Below are 22,286 nucleotides of genomic sequence, written 5' to 3' on the forward strand. Positions count from 1 at the left end.
TTAATATATCTGTGTTTGTTGGTTTGACAGTTTTACATCACCAGGTCAATGTAAGTGCTTCAAATGTTCTCGAAAGAAAGAAAGAAAGAAAGAAAGAAAGAAAGAAAGAAAGAAAGAAAGAAAGAAAGAAAGAAAGAAAGAAAGAAAGAAAGACAGAAAGAAAGAAAGAAAGAAAAGACAAGACTACATAATGCAAAGGCTGAAAAACTCTCTTAATTACATATACACCACCTTTCAAACTAAACATTATACAGGCAATGTTCAGGTTCTGCTATTCAGTTGTTGTTTTTTTACATTGTCTGAACCTGGATTTAATTGTAAATTAATTGTAAATTAAATATACGTGCAAGCCAAAGATTACAGACCAATGACATGATTTATGAATTGATATGAATGCACAGAACATAAAATAACCTGAAGCATTTTCGGTGCAAGACCTGTGTTTTGACACAAACTGAACAAAGAATAACTGTAAGTCTAACTATTCTGTGATTAGATTTATTAAAACATAGAAACGTGTGTAGCGTGAGTCAGAGTTTCTTACCGTAAATCCCCCGTGAAGGAAACAGCGGGCCGAAGCCCGAACCGCGAGCGCTTCCTGAACCGACCTGAGCCTTGATGGATGTCTGTAGTCTCGGTGGAACTGCTAAAGAAGTTCCGTCTCGCGCAACACGGAGCGTAGACTGTAATGGGAATACAAACAAACAAACAAATTAAAAACATAAAAGAAAATAAGAAATAAGACTTTGCACATTCGCCCCGTGTTTCAAACCCTCATCTCCCTCCACAATCACTGCATAACGATGCAACAGGTCAACATCCTATAGGACGAGAATCAGAGCTCTTTTAGGGGCAAGCCAGTTTGTACACAACATAGCTCATATGAAATATATTTATCAATTATGAATTCATGCATTCACACATTTGTTCAACTGAATTGCACTTGAAATTATTTTGTAGTGCGTGCGACAATTACAGTTAAATTTATAAAACATATATTATATATTTCATATATTTTTTGTCTTTTTATTATATATATATATATATATATATATTAGTAAATTCTAGCTGATAGTTAATCATAAAGTAGTATTAATAATAATTATAATAAATCGCAGGCTTAAAGTTCTACATATAGAAAAGGTTTTTTTTTGGTTTTGATTTTTTTTTGCAGGCAATGCATGTAATCCTACCAACAGATATTACATTTTGGTAAAGAATACGGAAAGTTATTTTGCTTTCTAAACCTTATGGCAGCATGTCAGGCAGAGAAAAAGCCAGCACACTCATGTAGTGAGTTGTAATGATTTACACAAAAAAGACAACAATAATAACCAGGTGTTCATTAAAATAAACAGCTCATTTTTGACCAAATTAATAATAATAATAATAATAATAATAATAATAATAATAATAATAATAATAATAATAATAATATAGTCTGTCTTGCACACATGTATTTATGATACATATTTTGTTTCTGTTGTAAAGTTAATCTTTTTCTTTGTTCTGAGGCACCTAAACCAATGAAAAGATTTTAAAACATACAAGAAACAACCAATACACAAAACCTTTTAGAATAACTAGTCTCTCAACACTCTGGTGTATCCTTTCACTCTTCTGCTCTACTCATCCATTTTTCTCCTCGCCCTCCTGGCTATCTATACTGAGGAGAAGTGTTAGTTTTCTCTCTCTAGTGTTTTCATAAGGCTTAACTGACTTTCAGTATCAAATTCCCTGTATGCATATTGCACTTTTTACCATGCTGTTAGTCCTCAGGAGAAATACCTCTCAGCTGTGGACTGTGGATGAGCAACTGGTAGTAGCAAATAGGTATGGGAGGGGAAATCCATAGTAAAGCAGGAGTCATCCACATCCTAGTCCCAATTCTCAGAGGGTTTATTTGATCACAACACGGTATTAAGACAGACGGCTCTACTAACTTGGTGCACATTCATTATCATCGACATGTATATTTTATTCAAATGATGAACATGCGAGCTTAAGGTGGCCGATGGACTAGAAACCGGACTGATAGTTAGAGTTTTGTTTTTGTGTTATTATTATTATTATTATTATTATTATTATTATTATTATTATTATTATTATTATTATTATATTTTACATAAAATATCGGTTTATGCCTTTTTAATGTTAAAGAACTACACGCAAGTGATTCTTTGGAAATAACGAATTAATTATGCGTTCATTTACGACAGAGTTTACATACTCCTTAGTATTTAGTGCTTATTCCAGGGTTTTGTGAAACTTTAGTTAGTTAAAGGAAACGCTTCTGTAATAGAGCGCTTCTGTAATAGGTTTTTGCGATTTGTAAGTCTGTTCATTAAACACCGCACATATTTAACCCAAAACACAGATTTAAACCACATGCAGAACAGTGAAATACACACAGTAGTGATGCTTAAATGCAAATTAAGAAACACAGAAATCTGCTCAACAGAAAACTTCTCCATGTGCCATGTTCTCGGGTGACTGCAAATACATCATTGAACATTAATATTTGTTTCGAATGTTCACTCTGCTGCTTTCATTCGGTTAATAGACTACACGAAAAACTGTTTGCACTGGTAATTAAATAATGTTTAATAATAGTTTAAATGATTATAATTATTATTTTGCAGACTATCCAAAGCATTTAGCCTTCATTCAGTACTTATAATTATTATTATTATTATTATTATTATTATTATTATTATTATTATTATTATTATTATTATTATTATTATAGTTGTTGTTGTTGGTATTATTATTATTATTATTATTATTATTATTATTATTATTATTATTATTATTATTATTATAGCTTTTGTATTCCGGGGTATTCTGAAAGTTTTGTAGGTGGTGGAGGATTGAGGTGATATGATGAGGGGGTTGAGTGACGTGGACAGTAGAGAATTTCCCAAGTGCCACTTAATGTCGGAAACATTTCCGCCAAATATTGACAGAATGAGAGACGCAGAGAGCCGCAGTGTCCTGAACGTATTTTTCTGAAATAGAATTAACTGGGTTTTCTGTGGAACCTCCACAACCCTACACTATATAGTCCGTAGTCAATAAGAGTCTTTAAGAGTCTTTCGATAATAAAGACGAACATATTCCGATCAGACTTTGTCCTATATTCAATCATTGTATATCAATTACTCGTATCGCAACCGCAAAAAAAAATCTCAGTAGATCATTGTAGGCTCTTGGAATTAATATTCTGGGGAAAAAGTACCAAAAGTTTTTTTTTTTTTGCCATCAACTCAGATTAAAATCATTATTTCTACTTTATTTCTTCAACAATAAAACATGCATAATGTTTATCTTATTTTATTCTTCACAAAACTGAACATTATCATAACTTTGACTATTTAATACCCTGCCGTGGAAATTAGGAATATTGGAATATCGAAACAGGTGGCCACTGTCATTGCAGGCAGTTCAGCAAGTACCCCAGGCTATTTAGTCTATGACTTTATTGTAATGTATTTATCATTTAATTATTTCTGTTTTTTTTTTATTAAAAGCCCGAGTGTTGAAAATAGAGCCCTATAATTACAGTCGCAGTGAATCATAACTTGTCCATTATCAAAGATTGTAGAAAGTAGTTAAATATCCAAACCTATAGAACATACTGTGTAGAATAAAAAAATACTTATTGTCAGAATATCACGGTATATGTATAAACACGGTAAATATTACGGTAAATATGTATATCTCACCTCTACATCGTAAATGAATATATTTGAAAGTAAAGCTAAATGATTACGGATTGACTGCGTATTTAAACAACATGTTAAAAATTGTTCATTCTATTTGAGACTTCAAGGCTCGGTATTTAACAGAATAAAAACTATGCTATGCATCTTATGTCATTTTCCCTTCCATTTGCTATTTTCGTATATTTATTTCGAATCCTACTATTATTTCTAGTAATCATATTCATGGTAATAATAAGAATATTGTCATTAAAAAGAATAGCAATTAAACATGGCACGTTCTCACAGTAGACTGTAACGATTATGCGTAAAATTATAACCTCTAATAGATATTATTTTATTGTTGGACTACTTTCTTTCAAGAACTCATTCAAGAAAAAAATGACTCAAAGGCAAATGAGTAGATAAAGAGAGATCGAACGTGTGCACGTCTGCAGCTCATTAAACGTCTCTCGTTACCGTATGGGTGACTGCGTAATTGACTGTTTGATAGTGTGGTCTGGAGGTGAGGGCTCAGAGTACATCCTTAGTAAACCAAGCTACTTAATGGTCAATCCGGTTTAAATCTGAACTAATGTAAATTGGGTCCAAGTACAATTTTATGTAGATTTTAGAGTTCAGATTATTCTACAAACTCCACAGATCCTGTGCAACTTGCAGCAGCAACAGCAACAGCAACAACAGCAATAATAATAATAATAATAATAATAATAATAATAATAATAATAATAATCCTTATCATCATCATTGTCATTATGATCGTCATAATTCTTGTCATCATCGTTATCCTCTATGTAGAAAACATCATAAGGTGCATTCTAAATAAAACTGTATCCGAGACAAACTTCCGAAAGAAGCTCCGATCTTCAAGCTTTCCAAACAGCAACGCTGTGTATTCTCTGACATACCTCCACTTCTTCTGATCAGTTGTTTGGTTCTCTCCAATCGGTTACAATGTGAACGGTGTGTGAAGCTTTGCTTGTGGTTCCAGGGCGCTAGAAGTCGGTAAGCAGCTCGTGGACCATGGAGTGTGTGAGAGAGTGAGAAGAAGGGCATATGGGAGGTGTGAAGCACCCACCCCACCCCCACGCTCCGTTGGCGTGCGTGCGAGCGAGCGTGCGTGCATATGTGTGTGTGTGTGTGTGTGTGTGTGTGTGTGTGTGTGTGTGTGTGTGTGTGTGTGTGTGTGTGTGTGTGTGTGTGTGTGTGTGTTAGCAGTTAATTAGTAAATCCCTATTCGCTGAGCCGCAGGTCGGTTTGTTTTCCCCGGTCGACAAGCCGAGAGGAAAGAGAATTTGAAGTAGGATTCGACCCGTTTCCGCTCCTACGTCTAGAATATGAGGTTACTTCGAGTGTGTGTGTGGGTGTGTGTGTATGTATTGTCAGGACCAAAGTGTGCTAATTATGTAGAAAAACCGAGCATAAACAGGCGTAAGCTATGCTGTCAGGACAAACAATACAGTACAGTACACACACACACACACACACACACACACACACACACACACACACACACACACACACACACACACACACACACACACACACACACACACACAGTTTTTCTCATTTAAACACTTTCTCCTTCTTGGCCTCAACCATTTCCAGTGCCTTGATTGGTTTTAAAGCTCTATAATTCACCTGTAATCCACATCTGTAAAATTATTCTCATTATTTTCCTGTGCAGTAAGTAGAGAGGACTTCTTCAGGTACAGATTTGTAAGACAAAGGTGCAATGTATAGTAACGTGTAAACTGCAAAAAAAAAAAAAAAAAAAAAAAAACCCTTAAGAACCTTTTTTTGAATCATTCAAAATTCAATCCCAAGACAACTCCATAGATCACTGAATTACATGTCACAATGTGCACCAATAATGAAATGTTGCAACATTATACATATCAACCAATGCAAGCAAGTACAAGCTTGCTGTTCAAAATCTGCTTGAATCAAAACCTTTACAGAACACACTATACAGTGATATCCCACAAGTTTGCACATTTTGCAAAGCTGTTTTATGACATTATATTTTTATTACGTTCTTCTGTGTGTAGCTCTATATACTGTACATGTTCATTCAGTACTGGGGTTTTGCTATGTGCGTCCTCACAGGCAGTAAACTGGCAGGGCTTTATATTTCAGTGATGAGAATCCAACTACCTCTGCAAGCCTGCACAGACATTGACTCTGCCTAACAAACTTTAAGTACTTAATTGATCTGCAATCAGCTACTTAATAATCCATTAGTTAAACCTGTGGAATTCATTTGTGTTTGAAGGTGTTAGGACTCATAGCAGGAGTAAGAAGATGAAAGACAAGATTGCCATAAAGAAAGAAAAATACTCAAACTACTGTAAGGGACAGAGATAATCACAGTAGAAATACATTAAGTCATGGTAAATAATCTCTCACTGATATAACAGAATGGTCAGTCTGTTCAAAAATGTCCTGCCTTATTATGTGCATTATGCATATTGCCATTTTCCTGCCCAAAAGTGGCAACAAACTCTAACGGTCTGTTATCAGACCGTATTAAGGCAACTGTAGCGGTTTCTGATACCACGATTACATGTGAAGCAGAAGTTTATTCTTGTCCATCATTTTAAATTGAACTAATTAATAAGTGGACAGGAGTTTCTCATTAAACAATGTTTTTCAATAATGATACAGTCTCATCACCTTAACGTGGGACATATTTGCTATATTCAAATTTCATATCAGTTCAATTATTTATATTATCTCCTTATTTGCAAAAGTATAAGCTCAAACATGCTATTCTATAATTAAAGGCCAATATGGGCCAAGAAAGCAACACTCTGAGGTGGGAAAAACTAAACTAAAATTGGATGTAGGGGAGCATCTCTGAAAGAGATGGAGCATACAAAGTTTAAGGATTGAAGGAAAGATAAACAGAAACAGAGTTTCAAATAAAGAAGAAAGCAGAGAGAGATAGATAGACAGACATATAGATGGACACAGAGTGAGGAAGAACGAGCAGTGAGAGGGCAAGAGACCAAAGAGAGAAGTGGGAAATGGAGAGGAAAGGAGAGGTAAAGGGAGCGAGAAAGAGCTCCACTCCCCGGTCTTAATCTGAGCAGGTCTGATCAATAGCCCATTTCCCATTGTTGCCAGAGCTCTTCGATCGCTACACCACCGAATTAACACACCCACTTTAATCTGAGGGGGAGACGGGCCCCTTGGGGTGGGGGGTAGCGTGGTCTCTAAGAGGGGTTAGGGGCACTAAAGGGGGCAGGGGTAGCAGCTGTGGAGGCATCCTCAAATGAAATCAAATCTAATTGTTATCACTGTTGGGCCTGGTGTTATTACTACCACTGTTTACAATTATCTCTAACTGACTAGTCTTGTCCAAGTTGGACTCTTACTCCAGAGATATAGCATAAAGTATGCTTATTTTTGTAATTAAAATGGTCAAGTGTTTAGATTTAGTAGAAGTAAATAACATGCTTTACAGTGCATTGTCAGCTATAGATTTCATGCTATGAGAAACTAATTTTCAATTTTTAAAATATAATTTTCCATTGTGCCATGAGACTGATGACATGGATAGATCTACACAGCAATACAAGGAATTTGTTTCACATCATCAATGTCATACAGAACTAGGTCTGATTTACAGTGTACTTGTGTAGATTTTATAACAGACTAAACTAAAGACACATGTATGCAAAAGGTCCATTAACTTCCGAATCAACATCTAAAACATCTAACATCTTTAACCAACATCACAGTCCAAAGATCTTTCGTCAAATGAGTCTGCTGTCCACTTGCCATGTCAAATTATTCCATATCAGCGTAATTTTCACATTAGTACAGGCATTTGATTGTGGGTAATTAAGCATACTTCTGCACTTTAGATAGCAGAGTGTGGTGTAATGTGGCTAAATTAACTTGTGAAATGCAGGGTTAATAAAGGTTGCCACAAGAGCATGGCATATGGACATAGTAACTTAAAACAGCCCACTCATGTTCTTTTAAAATTATAATATATTTAATTTACCAGTAGATTCAAATTTGTGGTTCCATGCTCACTTGCAATATTTAAAACTTTTGACAGTTCTAAGATAAATGCAATCTCACTTCAACCATGGCAGTATGAATTGTATCGCAGACTATGTACTGAACAGTGCTTAGTGCATGAGCCTCAGACAGCACGGCTTAGTTTATGAGTCCCAAAGTGCAGGACACACCAAGTCAATTTAAATCAGAGAACCAGAGTCTGAGGAAGCCTCTTGATCATTACATAACCTACTGTACTGACCAAGGCTACTATGTGCTTTTTGGTATCAGTTCATTTTTGCCTGGATTTAAGTCTGCAAAAGCCATAAAAGAACAATTAATTAATTACTGATTGACTGGAGCACCACATCATTTTGACAGTGGATGTGGATGGGATAACCAGTCATGATGTTTGTGTGTTTGTGCATTGAAGAAAAATAGCATCTTCAGGTTCAGTTAAGTGACAAGCTAAACTATATGCAGACAACTGGTTTCACATTCTGTCAATATAATGTAATACAACAGCAGTACTTAGCAATTTACACATACTTATTGCTAAATATTTTCTCACAAGGCTTCTTCAAGCAGCTAATACAAATATTAGGAATACTGATGTAACTGAAGTGCAGGAACAGCATGGTTGATTTCTATATGAGATCATGCCTAGCCAACGTGATGCTTTCTGAAGGGTAAATAAGAATGCATGCATGTCCAGATCAGCGTATTTCTGTGCACTTACAAAAAATGTTTGCAAAACTTCAGATAAGACAAAAAAGATTATCAGCTTCAAATTTTAATCTACATGCAAACATATTTTATGCCAGATACCTATGGACAGACTATCTGTCTGCCACGACAATTAGCTACAAATAAAACAATCAATCCAAGGACAAGTGCACCATGTATCATCTCCAGATCCGTTTACTTCACTCCCGCGCGCCCTTTGCGCGCCCTGCAGCTACGGAATGGTACAGTGTTTTCAGATTCATCCAGAAGCAAAGTAAATTTGTAAATCTGCCCTGTTTTAAAAACTTGACATAACCTTGACATGTTTTAACAAAATGCACTATCAAGCCAAATGCAGAAAAAATCAGAACAGCACGTATACGTTTATAGACTACGGTTGTTTGCCTTTACTATAGTATTCGGCTCTTGAATTAACAATTTCGGGCTCCCTTGGGAAGTAGTAGAAGGAAACACTCACCTGACGCTGCGTCCTCACATTGGCTCTGTCTTTACGCACGCGGATTTCCGGGGTCCCGAGGTCTGCAGCCCCAAGACCAACTAGAAACCACAAAAAAATCATCTGACGCACAACTTGAATTGTCCGTTGTCAGTGTATCTCATGCTACGCATAGAAATAGGATATAAACACTTGGCGTTATCTTGAAGATTGCACAAGATACAAATGCAGACTTAACAAAATCAAAGCAATGAGAACGTGATCTTTAAAATCATAACTTTAAGAGTAAAATGGCAGGTCGCCTACCCCACAGGTTTGCGAAGTCTGACCGCAAGGTGTTAAACGCGGGACGCGCGGAGGGGCGAGCGCTCACTGAATGCACACGTGGCGAGTCACGCGCGAGAGCGCACAGAGCAACCGTACCGGAGGAGGAGAATAGGAAACATGTCAGTGAGAGCCGAGGAGAGGAAAACTGTGAAAGGGGGAGTTGGAGGAAGGAGAGAGTGGAGTAGCACTCGGTGTGGGGTACGACCCCCTCGGCATCAAACTGCTGGCGCGCAACTTTCAGTCTCTTGTACGAAGCCACCAAGTGCGCAGATCTCGTGCCAGCTGCAGAAACGAATTGACTAGCGACTGACAGCAAAAAAGGGAATCCGCCGCGGAAAATATATGTAGACGGTGGGCAGATTACGGATCGATCGGGTTATAATTTTGTCCAAAGTCGGAGAAAATAAAGTTCGCGGAGGAATGAAATTTGAAAACAGATGGCGAATCCCTTCGAACTAAATAAGGTTCGATCTCTAGAAATGGAGTGTAGATAATATTTGGTTGGACGTTTGATGGAAAATGACGGATTTTTCATTTTGGACAGGTGGGGGTATATACAGGTTGGGGTAAGGGAGGGCTGTTGGGGACGAGGACGGGGGTTGAGAGTGCTTAAGGGGACACAATGTGTCTAAGGACTTAAACTTGTATTTTTTCCCCTGCTGTCCCTATCACCTACCCCCTCTTTCTTTCCACCTCAAAGGGTCTAAATACCCCCAACCAACATTTCTAGTGCTCTTCTAAAACGGAGAGGGGGAGCAGGGAGAAGGAGAGAACACAAGAATACCAAATAAATGAGAAATTTTCGTACAGGCACCGCTTCCGTGCGTTCCATGCTAGCAATAACAATTAAATATCGACCGCTTTTCCAGGCCGGAGAGAACCTGAGATACTCAGAGACTGCCAAGTACTGATACACCCGCTCACCCCTCCCCGTATTTCTCCATCTCACATACACATGCACGTTTCCTTCTTGTTTCATCCCTCTCTCCGCTGTTCACATGTAATCTGAATCCAACTAATTTGTTCATTCCTGTATTCATAAGCTTCATTTGATTCTTCGTTTTATTCATTCAGCTGTAATTGTGAGACATAATAATAATAATAATAATAATAATAATAATAATAATAATAATAATAACTGATGTCCATCTGTGTTTTGGTCATAGATATGGTATCTACAGATGGACAAAGTATCCAAAGTTTACATACATGCAGGATGAAGGGCTACTCTATGTGAAAACATATACTTGTAACTACATGTAAATGTTTTAGGAATCTATCTATACTACTTATATGAACTGAGCTTCTTTTTTAATGACAATAATATTAAGTGTATGTCTTAATTAGTGGGAAGACTACATTATTTTAGTATTTGTCCAGGTCTGAAATGAGTCCAATCCACATCCAGTATATAATCCAGTCCATGTTTTGTCTATAGATGATATCTGAGCAATTAAATGGCACAATTGCATCAAATGAATATAGATCTGTTTGGTTTAAGGATTTGTGTAAGTTCATTTTAAAGTAAATGCTATAACCATCACCAGGTAGCCTTGTTTAATGCCATCCCTTCATCTCTTGTACTAGATTGTTTATAATGTTGATTTAGGATTAAAAAAAAACACACATTAAGCATATAGCTTATTAAAATCATCTTGAACACATACATTGAACGGATCGTGCTATAACTGATAAGCCCAGTAACCTGAGAAGCGAGTCTCTGATGAGTAGCCTCTGTTAGGTAATAGGTCCTGGGTGATGTGCGGGCATGACATGTTGAAGGAGATTGAAGGCCTTACGCTTAAGCCAAAAGATAACTTTTCAAGCGAACATCACAACTATCAAAAGTTTCTCCATCACCGTCATTGCCTCTTCACTTGATTTTTTTTTTACCCCTCGGAGCTTCTTTCCTTCTTGCACCAGAGCCATTCGATTTCTATTTACCGTCCCCACCACACACCCACCCACCCCACCGTTCACTCACTCTCCTCATCCGATCTCCCCATTTTCACAGCCTCCCGCCCTTAACGCACGCTATTAAACCCCATTCTTCTTCCCGCCTGCCCTGGTGCCCTTGCTCCCCCTCAATCTCGCCACCCAGGTCCCTTTCCTATGCTCTTCTCCCCATCCATCTCGTTTATTCATCGTTTATATTTAATTAGATAATGCATTAATTATTTACGCCCCACTGGTGATACCTGCACTATAAACATACCTTTCCCCCCTAACCGGCCTCCATTCGACACTAGGGACTTTGTGGACACGAAAGTCCCCTCTATTCCACCCTCCTCTGTTTCCCTTTTACCCCATACCTCTTTTCACTCTATTTCTTGGTCTTCCACTCTTTGCCCCCTGCCTGTTTCCCCCCAGTCATCTCTCCCCGTCTATCCTTCTTCCCCTCATACACTCTCTCCTTTTCTCTCAGTGCCTCGCAGTCGCCTCCATCGGCTAGTCTCTCTCCCCGGCGTTGGAATTATGAAAAATGCGCCCATCGACAGAGCGCCTCAGCTTCGATTAGCCGAGATGGGACATGACAGGCCGCGATCAATACTTATACCGTCCTATAACGTGTCAACTAATGAATCAATCTCGGCTAAATTTTCCATTTTTCAAAAGCCGACGCGAGAGACTGGAATATCCTCTTTTGTAAAGATATTATTATCGATTTCGTCGGCAATTTGACATCGGGGGTAGTTAATTCCACTCTAGAATAAAATTGAAAACACTTGAGATTGAAGTGAGAGAGGCAGAGAGAGGGAGGGATGGAGGCAAGTGGGGAACAGGAGGGGAGGGGGAGAGACGGTTGTTGACTTGATAAAAGAGGATAGGAAGATAGAAGGAAGGGAAAAGAGGAAGGAAGAAGGAGAGATACGCCTAGAGTGTGCTATCTATCTATCTATCTATCTATCTATCTATCTATCTATCTATCTATCTATCTATCTATCTATCTATCTATCTATCTATCTATCTATCTATCTAGATACCTGTCTGTCTTAATACTAAAATGCCAATGTGTCTAGCATCAGCATGATAGCATTTGATCATACACTTGTATGCATTCTGTGACATATTCAGCATTCAGAAGGATCTGAGGGTTCAGGGGAACGGGAAGGGATTGAAGAATTAAGTGAGGGGGAGAAAGAACAGATAGAGAAGGCCAGAATTAAAGAAAGAAAGAGATATATATATATACATAGAAGAGAGAGAGAGAGAGAGAGAGAGAGAGAGAGAGAGAGAGAGAGAGAGAGAGTCAGCACGTGTGTCAGAGTGAAATATAGATGGAGGAGGCCAGTGTGTGTTGGGGTCAAAAAGGTGCAGTGTAACTGTCGACAATCACAGGCTTATTTACCTGTCAAAAACACTATCATCCCACACAGCCACAGCCAAGCAATTTCTGCTGTCGCTCCCTCCCACTTTCTCTCTTTCTCTGCCTCCAATTACAACCTAGAGGGCTATTTCTTTCCTGGACAAAAACACTGCCCCCCTCTCTCTTCCGATTGCCCTCTTTTTCTCTCCCTCTCTTGCCCTTACTCCCTCGCCTTGCCTTAGCCAAGAGTTGCAGAGTGGAAATGAACAAGCTGTAAACACACACCACTTAACTGTTTTGTGTGTGTGTGTGTGTGTGTGTGTGTGTGTGTGTGTGTGTGTGTGTGTGTGTGTGTGTGTGTGTGTGTGTGTGTGTGTGTGTGTGTGTGTGTGTGTGTGTGTGTGTGTGTGTGTTTGTGTGTGTTTGTGTGTGTGTGTGAGCCGAAGGTAGTTAGTAGAGAACTCTGCACTAGGTAAGCAGAACATGAGTTGAGCCACCAGTTTAATGGCCTACACATTTCTTTACATATAAAGGGTAATTCATTGAAATTGTTTCATAGCGCCTTCTTATTCAGACCTTTAGGTCAGACAGTGTAAGGATGATATAACTCAACAAAAAAAAAGATAATTTTTTTTGGGTGTTTTTATAAGCAGTAAGTTCATTTATGTATAAGTGTTTACCGAATTTAAAAGAAACACTTGACTAATAATTCCACTGTTTTCCCCCTTATTATCTGGGTATGATAAAATTGGATATTCATAAACATGGTCTTACCTCCCATTTCTATTCTGATGATACACAACTGTAGACTTTATCAAAGCCAGATGACAAACAGGAAGTGTAAAGGATATTAGACATTGGATACTGAGAAACTCTCCAAAGGCAACCAAAGGCAGCTAGAATTTTTTTTTGATCATTTAGTAACTCTTGTTGACCTTTCATTTACATCATGTGCAGCAGTAACCTTGCTATGGTTATCAACGCAGTTCCTCATTTGAAACTCATGTAGATAATATTATGATGCAGAAGACTAGTTTATGCCTTTGTTACTGCATAGGAATATATCGTATTGTCTAGATGCTGTAGATACATAAATAAGTTTATTTTTCCAGAATGCAGTAAGCAGTAGCCTTACTAGAAATACAATGTTTGATTATATCAGAGTAAATTTGCATATTGATTATAAAATCCTATCGATCCTATTGATCCTATATAAAGCATTCTTGGCCACAATACTTGACAGATTTTCTCTTAATCTCTAAAGGTTGTCCTAGCGTACTCCAATTCCTGTGTAACAATCTGATCCTCCTCTTGAGCAGATGTCTGAACATTCTGATCACAATGTATACCCTGTTAAATCACTGTATGATCAGCATATATAATAAAATACTCTCTTTCTTTTGAGCTGTTAGTGTAGTCCTGCTACCTGAAGCGATGCGTGTGCCAGTACACATCTATTTTTGGGGCCTTTCTCACCCTCTGGACCTGCCTGATTCATTTTAATTCTGCATTTAAGAATCTTACATAAAAACCTTAAAGAATTTCATGTTGTAAAAATAATCACTCTTGCTTGAGTGGATAATACTGTTGACTTATACGTTAGAAGTTCTGCTATACTCATGAATACATTCATCTGCATATTACAGGACATTTATCCATAATATGCTTACCTCATTTAAACACACTTAGTACTGTTTGAATCTATATAATAGAGTTATATTATAGTGTCTATTGGGTTTAGAATCTTTAGAGTCTGGTTGCTTTCAGGGTTTTTTCCTCATGTTGTCTGAGAAAAGTTTTCCTTCATTCTGTCATTTTTCTCTTGCTCATTAGGAATCTAATTTTAATTTAACCTGTAATTCCCTGAAATAAATCAGTTTCAACTATCAATTCAGTCACATTGGTGGCAGTGGTTGGTTAATCAATTTTCATGTTTTTCATGTTTAAAAAGAAGTTTTCTAATTGTTATTATCTGTAGTCAGGTTTTACTGCTAAAAGGCCAAACAAGTGTGGGGCCTAAAACTAAGGAAATACTCCCCAAGCAATGAGTGACAGACTGACAGATAACAGCAACGGTAGCTATTGCACTGCTTGGCCAATATGTCGGCTAGAACAGTTACATGGGTGGTGTGTCACTCTTGTAGACTGCCATTCAGTTACAGCTACACATGAGCAATTAATGGCTGACGGATGCCAAATACACCACTGAGGGTTCAGACAGTGAGTGACTATTTCCAATATACACCGATCAGCCATAACATTAAAACCATCTGCCTAATATTGTGTAGGTCCCCATGTGCCACCAAATCAGCTCTGACATGTCGAGGCATGGACTTCACAGACCTCTGAAGGTGTGTTGTGATATTTAAGAACCAAGACATTAGCAGCAGATCCTTTAAGCCCCATAAGTAGCATAATAGGACTTAGGTGTCGATAGGACTTGTTTGTCTAGCACATCCCACAGATACTCAATTTAAGGCAAAGTCTACATCTTAAATGCTTTGTCACGTTCCTCAATTCATTCTTGAACTATTTTTTTCATTATAGCAGGGAGCATTATCTTGCTTCCGAGATGAGTTCAAGAACAGACTGTTCACTTGCTGCCCACCCTTTGAAAGGTGCCACAGTAATGAAATAATCAAAAAATCACTTCACTTGTCAGTGGTTTTAATGTTATGGATGAGATCCATAATGTGATCCATAAACTACACTGAAAATGTATTCAAAATTGTGTTTATTCGAAGGCATGGGTTATCTAAAAAGATGAACTGATTACTAGAATAAACATTTTATTTCTCTAAATATTCTCGAACTTATGTTTTGTATTTTATTATTTCAATATTTGTGATTTTGTGTAGAACCTTACATATATAAAAAATAAAAAACAGATTTCTTTTACTATTTGACTATATGCATGCAACTGTTTGTGCATTATGCACAAATGTGTGCATGTGTAGAGGCACTTTTGTTCAACATAACATTAAGCTGAATCTTTAAAGTAAAACTTGAATAACTACAAGCAACCACAATTTTTGGAAATATAATAAGTAAAACCAAAGATTAGAAACAATGACTGTTAATCCTAATCTTATCAGATTAAAAGTAGGTTTATGAATTCTGAATTCTGAATTCTGAAATCTTATGAATTCATTTGAAATTTCAGTTGTTGTAACAATGCATTTTCATTTAAGGAAATTTTCAAAATTAGCCACATAAGTTAGCTATAATGTTCCTAGTTGTATAATTTTTTAGAAAGAAAGAAAGAAAGAAAGAAAGAAAGAAAGAAAGAAAGAAAGAAAGAAAGAAAGAAAGAAAGAAAGAAAGAAAGAAAGAAAGAAAGAAAGAAAGAAAGAAAGACATTACCATATGGTAGAAAACTTTGGTACAGTTTTCTTTAAAATGTCTTAAATTTAAACCAAAGACCTCTATCATGTATCAGGCAGTAGCCATCTTTTAACTTTTAACTTTAGGCTATAGCTTGTTGCAATAGATTGTTGCTAGAATTGTCCCAATATATAATTCTTTTATCCCTGAAACAATAAGAAAGCCAAAACACTTCCTCACTTTTTGTGGCAAGCCTGTCGCATCATTTAACAGTTACAATACAGAATGAGATTAATGAGAGCAGGTGTTTACCTGACAAATAGCAATATGGTAGAAAATAAATTGATACTTTAAGAAGGGAGAGCAAATATGTAACACAAACTTCCATGCACAATATAAACAATAGGGTAAGATTTTCCCCCCTGTAAGGTAAGTTATTGAGTTATGGTTTAATACTTTCTCTTGATCAGCTTCCATCTCATATTGTACATTTGTCTAGTGATAGAAACTCTTAAACAGGCCATTTGCAGTTGTCATTGATCAAGTTAGGACAAAGTTTAATGTTGTTAGGTATACTAAAAGAGATTGAAAAATGGCTGAATAGGATGTTTGAGAAGTGGGTACAGAGGTGTTGGACAAAGAGATAAGACCAACAAAGGAGAGCTAGTGCTCATGAGTAGGGAATGTTAGAGTGCAAGTGAAAGAGATGGTAAATTGAGTTTGTGTGTGTGTGTGTGTGTGTGTGTGTGTGTGTGTGTGTGTGTGTGTGTGTGTGTGTGTGTGTGTGTGTGTGTGTGTGTGTGTGTGTTAATGCGCTGCACTGTGGATTAGTTGAGTAGTTGGGCAGTTGAGCAGAACCAGCCAGCTCTCACAAACCAATCAGGCCTTCATTAGGCCAGGCGGGGGGATCGATTCTCAGCCTGCATCAATTAAACAGGGCCTATCTACCAAGTGCCTGCATATATACCATGTCTAAAACACACACACACACACACACACACACACACACACACACACACACACACACACCATCACCACTATCAACAACAAATAAAATACATGCTGTTGTTTTCTGTAATGTACTTACAAATACTAAATTCGTATAACATACAGGCAGATGAATTTAAGACCTGTGTGTTCATATCCTGGAACTGAGAGGAGAAACTTTTTAAAGTTCAAACGTGTTTCCATTAACATTTGATGAACCTCCCAGTTACGCTCAGGTGTTTAATAGACGTTCACTTTTGCTCACTGTTTCTTTTGCGTCTTCAGGGCCACCATTCCGTATATTCAAGACTGAATGTGCTTCTGTGAAAAATCCACCCTTCTCTGAGACGCACAAACACTCACATCATCGATTACATACGATTATGCTCGCCCTTGCGCACAGAAAGGCTAGAGCACACAATTACACGCGCTCCGGACACACTTTTATTAACACTCAATTACACCTGCGCATAAATCACCAACGAGGAGCGCGCGGCACCGTGACCACAGGAGCGCGCACGGATCGTTAGCCTCTGATAGACACCCAAATTGTGTGCGCGCGCTCGTGTGAGAGAGTGTGTGTGTGTGTGTGTGTGTGTGTGTGTGTGTGTGTGTGTGTGTGTGTGTGTGTGTGAGAGAGAGAGAGAGAGAGAGAGAGAGAGAGAGAGAGAGAGAGAGAGAGAGAGAGAGAGAGAGATGATATAATAGACTTGTCTGTTTTTGACGATTCCTGGCCTGTCGCGTCACCTGTGCGTGCTCGCATTGAAACGTCAGTCTGAGTGAGCTAACGCGTTGTGACAGCGCTTAGATTATAATATCTGGCCCGTATTACTGGGCATTAGCGTCTTTACGGAGCCCCGCCCTCGATCAGCCCGCTCAGGTGGACTATTTCCAAAGAGGGGAGAGAAATAAATGAGGAACCTAATAACATGTTTTTAGTAGGGTCTAGACAACCTGAGAATGAAGACAATTGGCTAAACCGTGTGGTACTAAACGATTACAGGAATCACAAACCCTTGAGGCAATTAGTAATACATTACAGTCAAAAACGTTCTTAAACCTTTTTTTTTTCTGAATTTAGATCAAAACAATTCTTAGACAGCTACCAATTCGACCTAACATAAATGATCTGTTAGGCAGCAGTTGTTGGGTTTTTTTGCTGGTTAGATAATAAAGCTTCATTGAACGAGATCTTTTTGAAAAGATGTATCTAATTATAATGACTTAGGGTGTTATCTGGTAAAGATGAATCTTGTAAAAAAAGAAAAAAAAAGAAAAAAGACAACCCCATCCCCCGACATGATTTACACCGACACGCTTGGCTCACTATAGCTTTTTTAAAAGGCCGTCTTCATTCATTCATTCATTCATTCATTCATTCATTCATTCATTCATTCATTCATTCTTCAATCACTATGTTCTGGGATACAGTGGATCTGGAGCCTGTGTCTTGTTGTTTTATTGGCAAAATTAATAAGTAAGAATAGATTAATATTGTCTCATTTACACAACAACTTCAATCACCAGGCCTGCACACTGAGGATATATTTGCAAAGTGTAATTAACGCTTAATAAGTTAGTGATTAATTATGATTAGCACAGGCTTCGGTGCACTCCCAATCAGACCCAGTGTGTTTACTCGTTTGTTCGCCTCAATTCGTCTCTGTCTCTGTAGTGCGATCATCTCAAACTCTATCTACATATCCGGCCCTTAGCAAGTGACGATCGTGGCTATCTCCATTTGCATCTGAGGTCTATTTGTTCTGGTTGTTGTAGATGGCTGTTTTGTTTGTCTATTCATCACCGAGGCATTAGTGGCGGTTCATTTAAACAGCTTGCTGCAAACAGACATCACATGATTAGAGAAGCTTTCTATTTTTTTCTAATATGTGTATGTGGGAGAAAGGGAGGTGGATTTTAGATATTCATTATCAGGGAAAGCAAGAGGTCATTAATATAAAACCACAATGGTGCCACATTGCAGCTTTATAAATTGACACCCTATGTATTAAATTCGTACTTGAAAAAAATATCTGGAAAAGTGAAATGAAGATAACACAGCAACAGAAAGTATTTCCTCTGGGAGAATTTACAGGATATAGACAATGCCCAGGCATAAACAGGAAATAAGAGGGTTGGTCCTGTGTGCAAAAATCTCTAGTTTGATCTGTTCGGTTCTAGTAGAGTGACCATTTTAATGGCACAACAGCAACACCTGAAGATGACAGTTGTTACTTTGAGACACTTTGCACAAAGAGAGGTTTGGTGGTTCATTTTCCACACACACACACACACACACACACACACACACACACACACACACACACACACACACACACACACACACACACACACACACACACACACACACACACACGCACACACACACACACACACACACACACACACACACACACGCACACACACTTTTGCACTCTCTCCCTCACACAATGTTCGTTGCCCAGAAAAAATAATTTCTTGGTCATTTCAGCCCTTTTGTGAGTGGTAATCAATTTCTCTTCTGTTCACAATGGCTTGAAAGTGTGAGCAAAGAAGTTTGACCTTCTCTCAAAGATCTATCAATTCATCAGTCCTGCAATCTGTCTATTTATGTTTTGATTGCTTTGCTTTTTTGTACCATTTGATGTAAGAGCATCTAGCTTCATCTCTGCTCATCTGGTCATCGGTCATCATGTTTTTGTGCAATTAACTAGCAACAATTTAAAAAAGCTTGGAACATGGGGTAGGAAAGGGTCTATAATTTAACACCGCAATGAGGACATGCAGGTATCAAAATAAGCATGCAAAATAGTTTAGGTCAATATATTAATAAACTTAAAGTGCATTGAATTAAATAATTATAGTTGTCATTAAATCATTAACTCAGTCCTTAAAAAATACACTGAATAATGTTCCTAAATTGGAGACTGTGCTGGCACTGTGCACATACAAGTAGCACTGCTATGTAACAAAAAAAAACAGGTCAACAATAGATAGACAGTGTGAACTTCTACAGGCCATTTCAGGACCTCGGAGAGCTATAGCATGCATAGCAGCTTTTTTTAAACTCAGAATATCTACAGAATATCACATTTGCAAAATCATGCACACAGTGAGGAAAAATTACACAATCAATGAAAAACTAGGATAATTCCCAATACTGCCAAGTGGGAATTGTTCACCCATCTCTGTTTTTTTAGATTTCATCGATATCATAATGTATATTTAAATTCAATCCAGAGGGAAAATCTACAGCAGATTCAAGCTTGGTGAAGAGAAAGAGGAAGCTTTAAAGTGACCAATGAATGATGATTATATGCGTCTGTGTTAAGAAATAAGGCCAATTACTTTTCAAATTTAGCCCAAATCAAACTAATTTGTCTGGTTATTCTGGTTACTGGTTATTCTGGTTATTCTGGTTATATCTGGTTACTTTGGCATCTGACAGATGATTTTAGTGCAGTTTGGACTAGTCACAATTACATTTGACTCTCATAACAGCATATTATTTTATTTTACAGAATAAGGAATACTGATGAAAATAAAAATAATTCAAGGAATCACATACTGTAAGCACATTTATTCAGTAAAAGCATTTAATTTGTATTTACAATAGTTACAAAATTTTTATTTCTACTTATGCTTAGTTTCACATGTTAATTGGCAATCTATTCATAAACACAGCTCACATGTATACTCAATAGATTATACAAATACTGACACACTCACTTTCAATAACCACTTGATAATGATTAGGGTTGCAGGGGATTCATAGTCCAACCTGGTAATACTAGGAAATACTGCAGAATTCACCCTGGACAGTACACACACCACACAGACACAGACACAGACACAGACACAGACACAGACACAGACACAGACACAGACACACACACACACACACACATACACACACACACACACACACACACACACGCACGCACGCACGCACGCACGCACGCACGCACGCACGCACGCACGCACGCACGCACACACACACACACACACACACACACACACACACACACACACACACACACACACACACACACACACACACACACACACACACACACACACACATATACAAACAAACAAACATATGCACCTGTGCTTGTTGGGCATTGCATTCCAGATATAACACCCACTTTATATTTAAAACAATCTCTAATCTTGTGAAAAGGCTTTCCACTAGATTATGGTACATTGCTGTGATGATTTTTTTTCATTCAGGCACAAGAAAATGAGTAAGCTTGATGTTGAGTGAGGAGGTCTGTGGTGGAGCCTGTATTTCACTTTATCTCAAATGCATTCAGTGGGGACGCATTCAGGGCTCTATAAAGACCACCAACTTTGGCAAACCATGACTTTATTAGCATCAATTTGTGCACAAGGGCCTTGTCATGCTGGAACAGGTTCGGGCTAGGCCCATTAGTTTCACAGCATACGCTTCCAACTTTGTGGCAATCATTGTGGATGTTTGCCATTTCACAATGTATGTGTATAATGTATGTCAGGTGTCCACATACCTTTGGCCATGTAGTGTATTTAGACAGTGGCATTAAACCCGAGAACACAGAAAAAACCCATCAAACCCTTGACTCTGGAGCTTGTAAGACATGGATAGATTTCATTTAAGATATGCAAAACATACAAGTCCTGCAGCAGCTAGATGGAAGAACTAGAAATATTGTCTGTGTATTATTCACTAACTACAGCAATGAGTGAGAGTTCAATTTCCATCATGTCCTGAATAAATACATAATAATAAATAAGTTGTTATAAGATGTCCATTCCAATCCTCTCTACACCTTTACATGAGTCACTACACTACTGTAGTTGTACATGTAATTATGGGGCATTGTCATCCTGAAAAATACGTCTTCCATCAGGAGAGAAAATTTAAATTATACACTAAAGATTAGTTAGAATAACTTTGAATTGATTTGCAGTGACAATTCCCTCTAAAGGGATACACAAAATCACAGAGCTACAAGACAGGGGTATTCTGGTGTATACCACAAATGAACTCACCCACCCAGAATATGGTGAAGGCTGACTCATCTGACAATGTTAATTTTTTTCCAAGTCTTTGAACACCAGTGCCTTTGGCATCACTAATCTCTCTATTGTGAATTGATCTTTGTAATGAGGGGTTTATGCACTGCAATGTAATGTAATTGTTAACAGACTGTTCTTGCTGGCACAGACATGCTGACAGAGCATTGCCCTGCAATGATATTCTCAGTCATCTGGGGATGCAAAATTTACAATATAACTTATCTCCATGGGTTTTTGACTGTGTAAACATACTGTTTTATAAAGAACACAATCCAAACACTATGATCAGAAATCTACTCTCATATCCTCTACATGGATATGAGATATACATGGGGTGGTTGGTGGATTAGTCTGTGCTAAC

General features: G+C 37.8%; 1 protein-coding gene across 1 annotated transcript in view; it reads right to left on the bottom strand.

Annotated features, from left to right (window-relative positions):
• The window catches only part of erfl1 (Ets2 repressor factor like 1), a 35,825-nt gene extending 31,031 nt beyond the window's left edge, over positions 1 to 4,794 (bottom strand). Inside the window, exons 1-2 of the mRNA XM_027176691.2 lie at positions 4,631 to 4,794; positions 545 to 683 (exon numbers count right to left, since the gene is read on the bottom strand). Coding sequence (XP_027032492.2) covers positions 545 to 683; positions 4,631 to 4,778 — 287 coding nt within the window. The 5' untranslated portion in view covers positions 4,779 to 4,794. The remainder of the gene's footprint in view (positions 1 to 544; positions 684 to 4,630) is intronic.
• Between the last annotated feature and the right edge of the window lie 17,492 nt (positions 4,795 to 22,286).

This window comes from Tachysurus fulvidraco, chromosome 25 (genome assembly GCF_022655615.1).
Source record: "Tachysurus fulvidraco isolate hzauxx_2018 chromosome 25, HZAU_PFXX_2.0, whole genome shotgun sequence".
NCBI lineage: Eukaryota > Metazoa > Chordata > Actinopteri > Siluriformes > Bagridae > Tachysurus > Tachysurus fulvidraco.